Source organism: Eschscholzia californica, unplaced genomic scaffold, assembly GCF_041429995.1.
Source record: "Eschscholzia californica isolate CP2 unplaced genomic scaffold, dmEscCali1.0.p SCAF_1, whole genome shotgun sequence".
Taxonomy (NCBI): Eukaryota; Viridiplantae; Streptophyta; class Magnoliopsida; order Ranunculales; family Papaveraceae; genus Eschscholzia; species Eschscholzia californica.
This window is the reverse complement of record NW_028238198.1, coordinates 80,360,237-80,376,478: the sequence shown is the minus strand read 5'-3', so window position 1 is coordinate 80,376,478 and position 16,242 is coordinate 80,360,237. Positions and strand designations below refer to the sequence as shown.

At 36.5% G+C, this 16,242-nt stretch overlaps 2 protein-coding genes across 7 annotated transcripts; one reads left to right on the top strand and one right to left on the bottom strand.

Moving 5' to 3' along the window:
• Window positions 1-2,833: 2,833 nt before the first annotated feature.
• On the bottom strand, window positions 2,834-3,940 carry LOC147569713 (uncharacterized). The gene has a single exon (XM_086663318.1). It carries the CDS (start codon window positions 3,938-3,940, stop codon window positions 2,834-2,836), a length of 1,107 nt encoding a protein of 368 aa, XP_086519444.1.
• A 2,500-nt stretch (window positions 3,941-6,440) lies between these two features.
• On the top strand, window positions 6,441-10,279 carry LOC147569712 (azadirone synthase LFS-like). 6 transcript variants are annotated; one of them, XM_086656226.1, is made up of 11 exons: window positions 6,441-6,721; window positions 6,832-7,018; window positions 7,400-7,474; window positions 7,768-7,819; window positions 7,920-8,041; window positions 8,273-8,373; window positions 8,464-8,522; window positions 8,661-8,717; window positions 8,839-8,884; window positions 9,531-9,594; window positions 9,951-10,279. In XM_086656226.1, the coding sequence occupies exons 1-10, from the start codon at window positions 6,644-6,646 to the stop codon at window positions 9,549-9,551; spliced, it is 798 nt and encodes a 265-aa protein (XP_086512352.1). In that variant the 5' UTR covers window positions 6,441-6,643; the 3' UTR covers window positions 9,552-9,594; window positions 9,951-10,279. The 6 variants fall into 6 exon arrangements, with proteins under 6 accessions (XP_086512352.1, XP_086512348.1, XP_086512349.1 ...); XM_086656222.1 differs by having other exon boundaries at window positions 9,515-9,594; XM_086656223.1 differs by having other exon boundaries at window positions 6,442-6,721; window positions 8,273-8,358; window positions 9,515-9,594.
• Window positions 10,280-16,242: the final 5,963 nt, after the last annotated feature.

Genomic DNA, 16,242 nt, shown 5'->3' with positions numbered 1-16,242 from the left:
TGATTGCAATTCCGGGGAGTGTAAAGGATGGTTACGTGTCGACTGGCCAGTCTTCCACGAAGACATTCGATCTCGTCCATTAATCTCCAGGGTACCTCTGCATCAACGGATGTGAGTAACTCGACCAAAACCCTACTGTCACCCTCCAATATATATTCCCTCAAACTCATATCATCAGCTAGGTCGCACCCCAACTGAAACCCTAGAAGTTCGCTATGTAGAGGAGAACGTGGTCTAAATCTGATGCTTTTCGACCCCATTATTACTCCATTGAAATCTCGAGCAACCGCTGCTGCTGAAGCTCTTATTTCGGAGTAAGAACCATCACAGTTGATTTTTATTTGTCCATTTTGAGGCGGGATCCAATAATCTGTTTCATTTGTAAGAATCAAAGAGGGAGAGTTGAGTACAGGGGTTGCGTACCTGAGAGATTCTTTCGTGTTCCACCAACACCTAATCAGATCCGGAGATTTTTGTTGGAAAAGGGTTTCATTACGAGTCTTCCACCATTCCCATATCAGATAAGTAAATTCAAACCAGTCCTTTTCGTTCTCTCTGTGTTGAAAAAGAGTTTTTAGATTTGACACTAAACCCTGGTTCATCTGTTGTAGGTATACATTCTCCGTGAGTTGAAGTAGATCCTTGAATTTTGGGCATGAACCAAACAGGTGATCCATCGTCTCTAATTCATACATGTCACATAATACACAGATCTGAGGTACATTTTGGTTTCTTTTGCCTATGTTGTGTAATGTAGCCACTCCATTATGGACCAATTTCCATATGAATTGCTGAATCTTTGGTAGCATACCTTTGATATTCCAAAATGCTTTCCAAGGAAAGTTATGAGCATCATCACTTAAAATGGGGAAAGATCTATGTTCTGTGTAGTATGATTTAGTGTTGAATCTTCCATTTTCTGTTGGACACCAAACCAATCTATCATTTCTGTTGTTATGTGGGATTGAAATCTCCATGATGGCCTGTACACTTAATTGATCAAAATACCTGTTTATGAGCTCTAAATTCCAGTTAGTTTCACCCTGTAAAATCAAATCAGAGACCCAAAATATGTTATTAGGGGGTTCTTCCCTAAATGTTGGCACTTTATTGGGAGTATTTGGCAGCCAGGGGTCGGTTCTAATCTTGACATTAGTACCACTACCAATGATCCATAAAATATTATTTCTCATTGTGTATTTTGTTTTCATGATAGACTGCCAAAAAGGAGAAGTAGAACTAGGAGTCTCAGATGACCAAAAGTCATCATTTCTAAAGTACTTAGTTTTTAAGAGTTTCACCCAAACAGCATTTGAATTGGTTAGCAGACGCCAAGTCATTTTAGCAACTAAGGCCTCATTAACAAGTTTAAGATTTCTAATGCCCAAACCTCCTTGGTTCTTGGGAGAACAGATAATCTCCCACTTGATAAAGTGCATCTTTCTATTATTAAGAGAGTGATCCCACTAGAAGCTTTTTTCAGCAAGTTCAAGCTGCTTTATAGTATTATGTGGGATCATCTGATAGCTAAAAGGATAGGTGCAAAAAGAAGCTAAGACAGATTTGATTAGAACTGTTCTACCTGTTTGGGATATGATTTTTTGTTTCCAACCTGATAAGTGTTTGTTGAATTTCTCCACTAACCATTGATGACTTTTAATGCGATTGCCCGGCTTGAGAATAAGAGCTCCCAGATACTTTGCTTGGTCTGTCATGATTGGAGCATTCAGATGAGAAACAAATGAGGATTTTGTCAATTCAGATACTCCCCTACTGAAGTACAGAGAGGATTTGTTGAAGTTCACTTTTTGCCCTGAAAATTCTGCATATATATTCATCATCTGTATAATTGTATCTAGATTTTGATTAGTAGCTTTCCCAAAGATTATCAAGTCATCAGCAAAAAGCAAATGTGTAATGCTTGGGTTGGACTGATTAATCTTGTAACCTGTAAAATGGTTTTGATTTTCATAATGAGAAATAAGGAGGGAGAGCGATTGAGAGGTTAGGATAAAAAGGTAGGGGGACAGAGGGCAACCCTGCCTCAGGCCTCTAGTGGCCTGAAAATCCCCCACTAAATTTCCATTCAACTTGATCCTAAATCTAGAAGTGGTGACACAAGACATGATTAAGCTCAGTATACAGCCAGTGATACCCGTGCTAGTAAGGACTGATTTGAGAAAGTCCCAATTGACCCTATCATATGCCTTAGCCATATCCATCTTTAGGGCAAAAGTACCATTCTTAGCTTTTGAATTGTTCATCGAATGCAAAAGTTCTTGGGTCACAATAATGTTGTCCATGATTTGTCTATTTGGGACAAAAGCATTTTGCGTCCACATGATAGAGTCCTCAAGGCAAGGCCGAATTCTATTTGCAATTATTTTAGTGATGAATTTATAAATTGAGTTGCAAAGGGAAATCGGTCTATAATCAGAGGCCAAACTCGGGTGTCTACACTTAGGAATTAAGACCAAAGTAGTGAGGTTGAGAGAAGGATCGATTGAACCTGATTGGAATGCTGATTGGATGTAAGAGGTAAGTTCGGTCCCAATAATGTCCCAGTGTTTCTGAAAGATAAAAGTTGGTAATCCATCCGGACCCGGGCTTTTGATCGATCCCATTTCCATCACTACTGCTTTAATTTCTTCACCAGAAGGCACCCTTGAGATGTGGTCCAGATCCGTAGCCGAAATAACCTTATATGCATTTAAAATCTCAATTGGAGGTTGACCCACTGGTTCAGCCTTGAATAAATTCTGAAAAAACTCTGTAAGTTCATGTGTTATATCCTGTTCATTTGTCAAATTTTGACCATTTGCTGAAAGTAAACTTAGAATTTGATTTTCTGTTTTCTCATGGAGGCTGCCATATGGAAGGTTGTAGTGTTTCTATCACCATTTTTGACCCAATTAGATCTCGCTCTTTGTTCTGCTTTTGATCTTTGGACCTCTTCCAAAAAGACAATTTGCTCTTGAATAGTACTGTCACAATTAAGCGAATCTTGAGTTGGAGAAAAGGCTTGAATATCAGTCAACCTTTTTCTAAGAATTTTTAGTCTATTTTTTATCATACCAAAAGCCCTTTTGCTCCAACGTTGAATTGAGTTTTTAACAAATTGCATTTTATTTGGAAGGTCCCCTTCACTTCTATCCCATTCCGTTTTGAAAGTAGACTCGTATTCTTCGTGTTTTGTCCAAAAGAGTTCATATCTCGAAATAGTTTGAAGAATCTGACCTTGAACCTTCAGCTTAAGCAAAATAGGTGCGTGATCGCTGTTATATCTAGGCAGATGAAACAACCCTGATTCAGGGAATTCCAGAAGCCAGTTAGCATCACACAATACTCGATCCAATCTCTCTCTTGTTAAGTGATGTATTGTTTCACTGTTTGTCCAGGTAAACGCTGGTCCGTTGTATCCCAAATCGATGAGATTGGCATCTCTAATAAAATGCTGAAGTTGAGACATAAACGGAATATTAACAGAGCCTCCAGATTTTTCAGAGCGAGAGGAAATTGCATTGAGATCCCCTATGCAACAGTACGGATTAGTGATATTATTAATAGTCTTTAAAACCAATCTCCAGAAAGGGGATCTATCTTGGACCCTAGGAGGTCCATAAATACATAACATGTCCCAAGGAATCATGTTATTAGGAGTAGTAATAGTTAGATGGATTAAATTATTAGAGTGGGAGATGACAGAAACATCCCACTTCGGGGACCAGTGTAAGAGTAAACCACCACTTCGGCCGACCGAGGGGACATAATAATAATTAACAAGATTATATTTAGAAAATAAATACAAAGGATTATAGTTAATAATACTAGTTTCTGAGAGGAATACTAAAGAAGGTCGAATAGCACCAAGGAACTGAGACAATGTATCTTTTGTCGGGGTGTTCCCAAGTCCCCGACAATTCCACGCCAGTACACTCATGGCTCCTGCGGCATTGTGGCTGCCGTGGCCCTTTCTTCAACTGGTTCTGAAATGGTGTGTTTTGTCGACTTTCTAAATTGCTTCCTAATTCGAACTTCTGCCAAAGGCATTTCTTCATCTGAGAATCCACTCGTAGTAGGAATATCAACTAGACCCGATTGAGTCGTTGTCGATGAATCTTTATACAGAACATTAGAAATCACAGAAGTAACTCCATTGGCTGTTTGGACTTTGCTCCTTTTGGCCTGAAAAAGACTAGAAATTAAGTTACCATAATTAGCCCGGATATTCGGGTGTTTAGCACACACCGATTCCACTCTATTCTCACTATCAACTTCAATATTTAATTCATTAAATTTTGGAATTAACTCCTGACCAAAAGAACCAAGTTCATGGAGAGGATTTCTAGTGGAGAACGGAACTTTAAAGGTTTCAGGATATTTGGGTGTCATTTCCTTAAGGATTCTAGAACGAACCGAATCCGGAAGGTTTTGTTTCAGGAGATCACCAAAAGCCAAAATAGTAGGGCAAAATTTAATATTGTGCCCCACAAAACCACAGTAAATACAAAAACGTGGGAGTTTTTCAACTCTAATTTCTATAGATATAAGTTTCGATTGAGATAATTTAAGATTAACTCTAGGCTTAAGGGCTTGTTTAATGCATAAATTAACCCGAACACGTCCAAAGAGGCTCCATTTAGTTGCATCTTCCGGTGTTGTTGGAATGTAGGAACCAATCGAGCCCGCCAGTCGATTTACAATAGTACAATTGAGATGACTTGGAGGAATTCCGTGTAGTTGAATCCAAAACCAAACATAATCAAAAGAGTGCTCTGTTGGTGAAACCTCCGGTTCACATTGTTGTAAAACCACGAGTTCCTCTTGTATTATCCAAGGAGAACTGTCAATTGCTATATCTAATTCCGAAGCCGTCTGAAATTTAATGAGAAATAAATTGTCCTTGACTTCCGATATTATGAATTTATTTGGTCCATGTATAATACGGGAAAGGCGATACATTGCCTGTCCTATATCAATTTTCTTAGGACTTTGGAACCAGATAACTCCTTGTTTAATAATATCTGAGTCGCCGGAACTAACATCTCCTCCGTCCACTGTCGGAGGAATATATTCTTCGGTGGTTAATGCTTCAAACTGATTAATAAACTGGTTGTCCGAATTATCCATTTCAAAACACTAAACAAAGAACAGAATACGAATCAAAGAGACTAAATCTCGACTATGAAAGCCCCTAAAGAGCGAGAATGAGAAGATTTAAGACTTGTAAAAGTCCAAATCGAGCAAAAGAGGGTATATATTGGTGGAGAACTGCCAAGATCTGATCGGAAAAGTAGGAAACTGCCTAAAAAAAATAGGGGTTATTTAGTGTATAAACCCCAATTATTTACATATATTAGGGATCCACCCCCAAAACGATAATGCTTTAGGGGTTACCCCCCATTCTCTATTTTTCCGTCAAAAGCCCGTTAAGTTGCGAGCGTGCTAGTCACGTGAGCTTCCTTTGACAAATTTGCCCTCTCCATCAGCTTTACTGTTGGGGCTCTTTCCCTAAATAGTTGTTTTACAGTGGGGGTCATTCACCATTTTAATACTACCTCCTATTTTTCATAAGAAAGTTGTGATTTTAGTGAAAACAAAGTTCAACTCTCTTCCAAGTGAGTAACTAGGTCGAGGTTTAACCTGGGTTTTGGAGTTCAGCTATAATGGAGTTCTAGAAAAGAAGGTTTCAGATAAATGCCAACTAAAATTCAGAAGTTTTTCAATCTTTTTCTCTTTTTCTCAAGATCAGACTGTTATTCGTGTAATGTAGTTGGTATTTCAATCTGTTCAAGATCAAGATCAAGATCAAGATCAAGAGATTGAAATACCAACTACATTACATGAATAACAATCTGATCTTGAGAAAAAGATTGAAAAACTTTTGAATTTTTTTCAAAAGCAAAGAACTTTTGCTTAATTGCTTCAAATTCAAGATCAAGTACTAAATTGAAGAACACAAATTTACAAAGAAAACATTAAAATTGAGCATAATGACTCAAACCTAACAATTATCTCCAATTTTAGCTAGCATTTATCTGAAACCTTCTTTTCTAAACTCCATTATAGCTGAGCTCCCAAACCCAAGTTAAACCTCGACCTAGTTACTCAGTTGGAAGAGAGTTGAACTTTGTTTTCACTAAAATCACAGCTTTCTTATGAAAAGATAGGAAGTAGTATTAAAATGGTGAAGGACCCCCACTGTAAAACAACTATTTAGGGAAGTACCCCCAACAATAAAGCTGATGGAGAGGGCAAATTTGTCAAAGGAAGCTCACGTGACTGGCACGCTCGCAACTTAACGGGCTTTTGACGGAAAAATAGAGAATGGGGGGTAACCTTTTTGGGGGTGGATCCCTAATATAGGTAAATAACTGGGGTCTATACACTAAATAACCCAAAAAATAGTTAGATAACTGCCTAAACTAAAGGAATTACTCCACCAAAGGTGGCGCCGGTGCAAAGGAAAGTAGGAGAGAGAAAATCTCCGCCCGAGAGCAAAAGTTTTATATACAAAAGTTTAGGGTTTCATTAATTTCTTAATGAGTGTCCATAAAGCATTTTCTTGAGATTGCTTTTTTGGCTCCAGACTCATTTAACTACCTCGACCTCGTGAATTCAACTGAAAAGTCAAATTTGAGAAATGGCAGAAGCTCTCAAACTTCCCTTAATCGACTTATCGTCCTCAGATCGCATATCAACATCCAAATTACTCCGTCAGGTTCGTTAAACAAATCTCATATACTTACTTTCAAAATCCATCCTCATTTCAATACGAATTAAGATTTTACTAAGATTTAAAGTTTGTATCTCTTTTTTTAATTCTATCAGGCTTGTGTTGATTGTGGTTTCTTTTATATCATAAACCATGGGATTGAGGAAGAGTTGATTAAGGGAGTGTTTGATGAGAGTAAGAAATTCTTTACACTTCCACCACAAGAGAAAATGAAACTGGGACGGAAAGGACTAACGGGTTATTCACCCATGTACGTTGAAACCTTGGATCCTAAATCTGGAGGTATACTTTATCTTCCTGTTAGTTTCTAGTTTTTCTATTTTTAAGGGTCTGTTATTCGTTAAAATCATGGGACATAAAACTTCTTGAACTTAGGTTCTAGAACTTGAGAACTTTAAAGTAGTGGTGCTTATCGGGTCGGCCCGGCTCGAGAGAAAATGGTATGGGTCGGGACCAACCAACCCAGGCTGGAATGGTCTTGGGCGCGGGCCAGGTCAGCTCATGTAATATTATTATTATTATTATTATTAACGTGTTTGGGAAATTTACTGTGTTTCATGCTTGATTCTCACTCATGCATGCGCTCGTACTCAATTTCTTTTATTGGATTCCAATTAGAATGTTCGAGCGGTTAAAATGATAATCCTTTTTCTTAATAAATAGGTGATCCAAAGGAGAGTTTTTACATTGGCCCAACTAGAGGTGCAGCGGATAGTCAGAATCAATGGCCTTCAGACGGTACTGGTTGTCTATTATCCTGTCATTTACATACGGTCGAGATTATTATTTTACATGGTTCAACTTCGAAGTGCTTGATGCTAGGTATATATGGTTAGATGTTTCTGCTATGTGTGCATAAATACTAGATGCCACATCTAACATGTGGCTGGGGCGAATTTATCTGTTTTTACATATATTTTTACGCGAAAAAATATTTAAGTGGTATTCTCTTGTCTATGTGGATCTCATTATGTGCTCGAAGTTCTGAATTTTTTGATGTTTTTTTTTTTACCAATGGTGAGGGAATCTAGAAGTTCTGCCTTCTTGGAGATCGAAAATAGAGTCCTTTCACGAGAAGGTCTTGTAAGTCATAACGCTTTCTAGATTTGCTAGTTTTCCAAACTTTTATACTTTAAGCCTTTGAGGTACAAATAATAACAATTTGTTGATTTATCTTTCTCAGATCCATTGCGAGAAGGTTAACATATCTAATTGCTTTGGCTTTGGACTTGGAGGAAAGGTTTTTCGAGAAAGTGGGGGCACTGCAACAACCAACGGGTTTCCTCCGTCTATTGCGTTATCCAGGTTGGATCGCACAAATTTTCATCTTAATTTTCTTGATTCAGATGAGCGTTTTTTACTAGTATGGTTCGGTGTGTCACCCACATAGACTCCATTTTGTCATATAAAAGTTTAAAATGTATGCTAAATGATCTCTTGAGACGATATTTGAAAAAGTTAGAGATAAGACAAATTCAAATTATCGTACTCTTTAATAACTTATTTTTCTGATATCTAGTTCACATTGTTATGAAGGTGAACCCATTGCTTCAACAGAAGAAACTTGTGGTGCTTCTGCTCATTCAGATTATGGAATGATTACTCTTCTAGTGACCGAGGGGGTCCGTGGTCTTCAGGCATGCATGTTTTTAGATTATACACTATTAGCCTCAAACAGGGGTTACAAATTTTTATTGCTTTCGATCTTTTACTTCCATGTTTAACAGATATGTAGGGAAAAAGACAAGCATCCACGGATCTGGGAGGATGTCGATCACGTCGATAGGTGAGTTTCCAATTACAATTATACCGTCTGAGATTCATTCGGAGTTCCGAAAAAAAAATGCTGTTTATATCATGTGCTTTCACCATTCTGTCGAGAAGATTAAATGAACACGGAACTTTCAAAATATGAATTTTGCAGGGGTTTTATTGTTAACATTGGGGACATGTTGGAGAGATGGACTAATTGTTTATTCAGGTTATTGGTCATTCAGAAGAACAGTGCCTTTCTCAAGTTTTAAGATTTTAATTTTAGTACAAGCTAACATTTTTGTAAGCCTAAGTCGTTTCTAAGATGTGACATTTTCCCTCGTATGTAGGTCGACTTTGCACAGGGTTTTGGTACCTACCGAGGAACGCTATTCTGTACTAACTCCTCCTACCCTTGTTTTTAACTTGTTTTTTTCTCTTTCCTGTCCATCCTTTAGATACTTCACCACTATATGTTTCTGAGAGTTTCTTCACCACTATGTTGGATATCGATCCCAAAGCCCCTTTGATAGCATGTTTTTTTTTCGCAATGGTCAAAATGGTCTTTGAAGAGGACCAATATCCTCACCAATAAGGATCCCCAATCTGCTCTGTCTTGATACCACAGATCTAAGTTGAGTCACTTTGCGTTGCTACCATGTTAGAGACTACTTATCCGAAAAGTCCACACTCCTTAACACGGTGTCCAGAGCGAGAAGTTTCTCTAGGTGAATCTAGTATCCATCATATCTGAGGTGGTGCGTTTTATAGGCTCCTTATCACACCTGTAGATCCTTGCAACAAAAATTGTAGTGGTTATTAAACATTCGTAGCTTCGCTTTTAATGCTAATAGATATGCCCTTTTGACATGTTAAGACCAAATTTGATATTGTTCGTTATTATATTGCACGATAGACTGTAATAAAATCATTTCGGATGAAGTTGGAACCACGTTATTGTCTAGTGATCATTGCTCAAACTTAGTGTCTCTAATCAAGAGTTATTGATCTAATTCAATATATCAGATCGCTTTCTTCTTAGATCCCAATGATGACTGCATAGTCGAGTGCTTGGAAAGTTGCCGAAGTAAGGAGTTCCCCCCAAGGTACGGCCTGTACTTGTTAATGCATATTTTCCTATGCTTCAGTTGCATGTAGTAAAGGTTTTAAGTCGAATATTTTCGATTGTTCTTGAAATCTGGTTTGAGATGCGCTGCCTCATATATAGTTCGCGAGATAGGGCTCTACCACATTTTGATTTAAAAGAGGGGAGAAGGGTGACCATGGAGCTGCCGGAATAATGAGTGGTAAAAGAGAGGGACAAGTGAGAGGTTGCATAGAGAGCGGAGAAGTTTAGTTGTTGCCTAGAGTAATTAGAATGTTACCGCAGAAGATTTTTTCTTCTTTTTATGATTAGTCCATAAGTAGATTTTTTTTCTTCTTTTTTTCGTTCTGCTTGCAGGTTTCCTCCTATTCGTAGTGGGGACTACCTACGAGAGCGTCTTAGTCTTTCATACGCTTCTACACAGGCAGAAGAAATCTAAGGAGGGGATAGTACATTGAGACACCAGGTGTATAAGTTAGGGAAATGGATGTAGGAACTACATCGTCATGCCTTAGGCGGTGAGATCTTTACTTCTATGTATTGATTGTACTCTAATGAACTTGTGAGATATTTGGTTCTCTCATACTCTTTCAGTGTACTAAACTACGTTGAATATATTGTTGTAAGACTTGAAGTATGGAACACCTTAGAAAAACGATGAATCAAATATATTCCGTTATATGAAATGGGCGTTATGGTCTTATGGATCGTATAGAAGAGACCAAACATTAATTAATATAAACGCCTTATGTCACTGTTTGTCACTCTGTCTGGGAGAAACCAAAACAAAATTGTCTGGTGCAAAATTTGCGGTGGAAGAGTTTGTTCAAACTTTTATGTTTTCGTTTTAGTTTCCCCCTCTCGCTTCCCGACATGAACATTTCTTCGTCTCTCTTTCCCACTACATATCACCACCAGTAACACCGTTATTTCCTTTTTCTCCTCCTCTCATCCCCTTTCACCGGAACAAATAGATAGACGGAGGGAGAAATAATAGTGGTGATGAAAGGAGGTGGAGGCAATGGCTGTTGGCTGGAGATTGGACGAACGGAGGAAGAAGAAATTTTGTTGCACCGAAAAATTTGACAAAATTCACAATTTCCCGTGCCCAACCACCTTATAGCATAGGGGAAATTTTGTAGTGAAATTTTTCGTCTCCTGTCCAAGGAGTAGATCGAAATACAGAAATTTTGTAGTGAAATTTTTTGTCTCCAGTCCGAGGAAAGATCCAAATAGAGAAATTTTGTAGTGAAATTTTTCGTCTCCAGTCCAAGGAATAGATCCAAATAGGACCCAAGGTCCACCCATTAGACAAAATCCAATCACAGTCCATCAGTCTGTAACACATCTTCAAAACCCACATAAAATCTAATCAACAAAAAAAATAAAAAAGAAGTCCAATATAAGATCTTTGTGTTCCATTATAAAATTCTAGACATCAATTTTATAGTTCAACAAAAAAAAAAGACATCAATTTTATCCCTACCACCCACTTTAACCCTCTATATACAAACAATGGGAATTTTGGTCAAATGACCTTTGACTCAAAATAGTTTAATGAAATAACCTTTGTTTTCTAGTTTTGTTCAAGTGACCTTATTTTTACCATTTCTTTCCATTTTTGCCCCTCAGTATAAAACGAAGTCTAGATTTTCTAGACAACCAAACATAACAAGCCAAATTGAGAAAACTGATCTCTCTCTCTAAAACGAAATATGATGGATTCTTAGAGTTCTCTTAATGATTCCACCTTCTCTCTTTGATTTGTACGGCATTAATCAATGCAATGGAGTCCCAATCTTGAAACTTCTCTCTCGACTAGGGTTTCAATCTTAAATATCTTCTTCATCGGAAATTTCGATCAAATTTTTGCTCGGTTAGGGTTTGTTCTATTTGTTGAGGTAAGTTCTTCTTTGTAATAGTTTACCTTATTTCATCTTAATTGTTAATTTGTTTCATATTATATGTTGTTTTGTTTGGTTTTGTATGAGTTTATTTATTTATTTATTTAAGTATTGTTCATCTTCCTAGAGTTTTACCTTCTTATAACTTCATGATTACATTGTTTTATGTTACGCTTTGATTGTTTATCTATTGTTTAATGTTAAATTCATCTAATGTATTGTTAATTTTTCAATTTTTGCTTGGTTTTACCTTAATCTTATGCATTGGTTACTTTGCTTGACAATGTTCACCATGTGTTTGTTAATAGTCCTCAATGAATGAAAGTATGTTCATGTTTGTTGAAGTTTGTTCTTACTTGATTGTCAATTTACATGTTGAATTTACCTTATGTGTTGTCAATTTACATGTTGAATTCATCTCATTTTTTTTTTTATGTATTTTGGAAGTTGGTAGTAATTTTAGTACGTACAAATAATGAATTTATCTTTGTTTTGTAGGGTAATTCTTAATGGAATCCGTGAGCGTTTGGTTATTTCATGGTGGTAGATTAGAAAATGTGAATAACGAAGTAAAATATATTGGTGGTAAACAAGCCGGAATAGTTCTAACAGACGGGTCAACACTTACAGAACTTCATGAAGTTGTTAATGAAATAGTATGTGAAGATAGCAAGACAAGTTTGACAAAATTGAGTGTTATGGTTCCAGGGACGATTCAAAGTACTTCACCTATGGAAATTATTGAATATTTTGGAGTGAGAGTACTACAATTTTGATGTATGATATGGTGAATGAATTTGTATTTTTGATTTGCAATTATTGAATACTTCGACTAATTAATTTCTTTTATATCTATTACAATTTAGTAATATTGATGACAAATGTTTAAATTTCTTATGGATATGGTCACTTATCCACGCAGTGTGAGTGTAGACTAAATAGAAGACTCCTCGAGACGTCTGAGTCTAGACTCCGGCAGTCTGAGTCTAGACTCCGGCAGTCTGAGTCTAGACCCCTGCAACCTGAGTCTAGACTCCTGCAGTCAGAGTCTAGACTCCTGCAGTCAGAGTCTAGACTCCTGCAATCAGAGTCTAGACTCCTGCAGTCTGAGTCTATACTTGCAGTCTTGTCTCCTGCAGTCTGAGTCTAGACTTGCAGTCTTGTCATCATTGTGATCGTCTAAGTTATTACAACCATGGAAGAACATAAATTTACTTCTTGGAATAGCCACATACATATCAGAATCCGAAAGTGCAACAAGTAAAAGCCACATACATACAACAAGACTTCACAGATTATTTTTCTTCATCGACACAACAATCTATTCATACGAGTTTTTTTTGTTGCGGGACAAAATCAATGCGTTTGACTACCCAAGAGTTCTTCTTCGCTTCTGTATTTTCTTCTTTGTTGTACTCCAACTTTGTCTTTAAAAATTGGAACATAGACTTTAAATAAGTCATACTCCAGCTTTGTTGTCGTTCACCTCCAAGGTTTGAGTCGTAGATAACGATCTTTCTTTCTTAAAGGTGCACGACACCTAGGACCCAATGAACAACTTTATAATTAACAGAGAAATATATTTTGTTCACCATCTTCCACGATTTGCTTGCTACCGGAAGTTCTCCCTTCAAATATTTCATACATCTCTCTTCTTCGCCCAATAATGATTCTTTTCGAGCATGTGGTTTCTTGTGACAAGTATCAAGGAGTTGCTTTGACAAAAATACAAGGAAATACAATATAAGTCATGAATATTAGATGCTCTTTATATTGCAACCACATATTTAACAGCAATACTGCATTAGTAAGAGCAAACTAAGAAATCATGTCGTCATCATCCAATTTTAGTATTATATCTAACTTACCCACAACTGAATTTACACAAACACCATCATCGCATCAGATATGTAGTACTATGAGCAAACTAGTACATAACATACAAAAAAGATACCGCATATAGAAAAACTCTTGTCCGCGTAAAATATTGTAACTTCTGCAACACATTATGCTACATATGTAAATATAGATAAATGGTGATAACAGTTATTGGAAATACATGATCATAATTTGACTTGAAGCTAGACAAATATATATATATATATATATATATATATATATATATATATATATATATATATCCTTCCACTAAATCTCGTGGCTTCAAGGGAGTTGAAATAAAAATTAAAGTCTTCTTTTTTATGTCCTGGTATTCGCAGAAAAGGGGTGTGCTCACTAAAACATTTTTTGTTTGGAAATAGAAATACCAAACATATATACCAGGACACAAACCAAACATTCTTAACACTAGAGGGAAGCACTAAGGAACTGCAAAAGAATTTGATCATCCTACTAAAAGGGCAATTTCCATAACATCAAACACCAATATCTACACATGATCATCTTAACGCATCATGGTTTAGTTAGCTCATTTAGAAGTGCAAGTTTTAATGAACAATTGACTAAACACCCAAAACTCCAAGCAATACTGAATGAATCAAAAACACAATCGAATAGTAGATCCCTCTAATCAAAACATTATGAATGAAATACACAAAACAAATGCATAACTAACAAATTTTGAACAACAAAACTATTAACATGATGAACAAAGTGCCACCTGAAGAATATCGGTGAAGCTCCTTTGTCGACGTCCAACCCTAATAATCCAATCAACACCTCCAAATCGAAGCCCTAATTTTCAGTAGATACAACTATCTTAGGTAAATCAAGTATCAAATCTCAATTCTTCTTGTTCATCATCAATGGCCGAAATTTTAAAATCAAGAAGAAGAAGAGAGACACTTACCTTTCCTTAGGGTTTTAGCTTTGGAAATCAAGATGAAGAAGAAGAACGATTTAAGGTGCCAAACCCTGGATGGAAGAGCTGATTGAAGAAAAGGGAAGGGTTGAAGGTCGTCTGAACTTTGTTGGAATCGTTTGAGAGAGAGAAAAGGGTTTCTCGTTTTCCCTTGAAAATTAGGGTGAAATTCGTTGTCTAGATAATCTAGACTTGATTTATATGCAGGGGTAAATGTGTAAGAAATTACTTAAAAACGGGTCATTGAAAAATATGGGTTAGTCCATCAAAGTCTTTTGGGTCAAAGGTCATTTGACCCAAATTCCCACAAACAATCCCTTCAAAAACTTAAAAGAACGTAAGCCATTACAAAACCGAAAAAATGTAAACCATTTTACGTTTTACCCACCTTCTTTGTTTGTTTTTTTTTTCTTCGAGATATCGACTACGATCTACGTTAGTCGTTACAAGACATTGATACATCATGAAGATGTGATGAGCACGAATAATCGCCTAATTTAAACCATAATGAAAGAGGCTTAAAGCCCGACAACATGAAAGAGGCCTAAAACCCAACAAATTATTATATTTATTTACTATACATATGGCCTAAATTACGTGAGATAAATCTTGATGGCAAACGACTTTCACTGAGACTCGATCCCACGACCTCATGGGCTTAAGAAGAATGTCCAACCGCTAATAAACGAGAATGAAACCTTCATGTTCAATCTTGATTTCGTTTTCTTTTTGTTGCTGAGTTCTAAACTCTATTCTCCCAAATGTTTTGTTGTTTTCGAAAAAATTGATTGTTCCTTCAGAGTTTTCAATTTTAAATTAAAATTATAAGTTCCATTAGTGTTTCTTATGAAAAAAAAACTTAAATTCATTTCGTTTTTAATTTTCAAAAGAGTTAATTCCTATATGGCCCCCTACTTTGTGACCAACTTCCTTTATGGCCTCCAAATTTCTGTAAATTCAAATATGACCCCCTATTTTCATGGAAATGCCATAACTACACCTCCCATTAATATATTTTCAAAATAAAATTAAAAACAAAAACCTAAATTCCACCTCACTTCCCTCTCCACCACTCATCTCTCTCCACGTCACCTCTCTCTCTCTTCTCCGATGGAGGTCGCCGACCGGAAAAATTTTCAGTCGGCGACCTTCATCAGAGAAGAGAGTGGTGAGTTGGAGAGAGAGAGATGAGTGGTGGAGAGGGAAATGAGGTGGAATTTAGGTTTTTGTTTTTAATTTTATTTTGAAAATATATTAATGAGAGGGGTAATTATGGCAATGCCATGAAAATAAGGGGTCATATTTGAATTTACAAAAATTTGAAGGCTATAAAGGAAGCTGGTCACAAAGTAGGGGGCCATATAGGAATTAACTCTTTTCATAAATCACTTTCTGAAAAGTAGACACTTTTAAGGAGATCGTAATAATTAGATGTCCCTTGGGGAGCATCCGAACCAAAGTATGTGGGTTTAAATTTAATAAATGTCAAAAGCAATGAATATCTGAATATTTGACATCCATTCGCATCCATATTTGATTTTTTTTTTTTAAATCCAAAATTTTGAATATTAGATATCTCTTTATCGAATATCGGATACAGAGACACCAATGCCCGGTCTGGTAAATATTTGTATCCCATAAGTAATAGAAAAAATAATAAAATATAAAATTTGTAGTTAAGATTTATTGTTTAGATCTAATGGGAAATTTTGGTTAAAAATCCTTAAAAAATTGGGTTAATTCCGTTTTGGCCCCCGATTTGTGACCAACTGGCCGTTTTAGCCCCCCATAAGTGTCCGGCCGTTCGTTTTGACCCCAGAAATTTCCTAATTGGCCCTAAATTTTTTTCAACCTCCCAATTCTACCCCCATGGCATTTCTGTAATTTATTTTTTATCTTTTCCTTTGTCCACCTCATATAACAA

What these genes read in the sequence shown, in the direction of transcription:
- LOC147569713 (XM_086663318.1), bottom strand. Translation starts at nt 3,940, where the DNA reads ATGAGTGTACTGGCGTGGAATTGTCGGGGACTTGGGAACACCCCGACA.
- LOC147569712 (XM_086656220.1), top strand. Translation starts at nt 6,644, where the DNA reads ATGGCAGAAGCTCTCAAACTTCCCTTAATCGACTTATCGTCCTCAGAT. An exon ending in CTTGGATCCTAAATCTGGAG is followed by an intron (nt 7,019 to 7,399) that starts GTATACTTTATC and finishes CTTAATAAATAG; the next exon opens with GTGATCCAAAGGAGAGTTTT. An exon ending in TGGACTAATTGTTTATTCAG is followed by an intron (nt 8,718 to 8,838) that starts GTTATTGGTCAT and finishes CCTCGTATGTAG; the next exon opens with GTCGACTTTGCACAGGGTTT.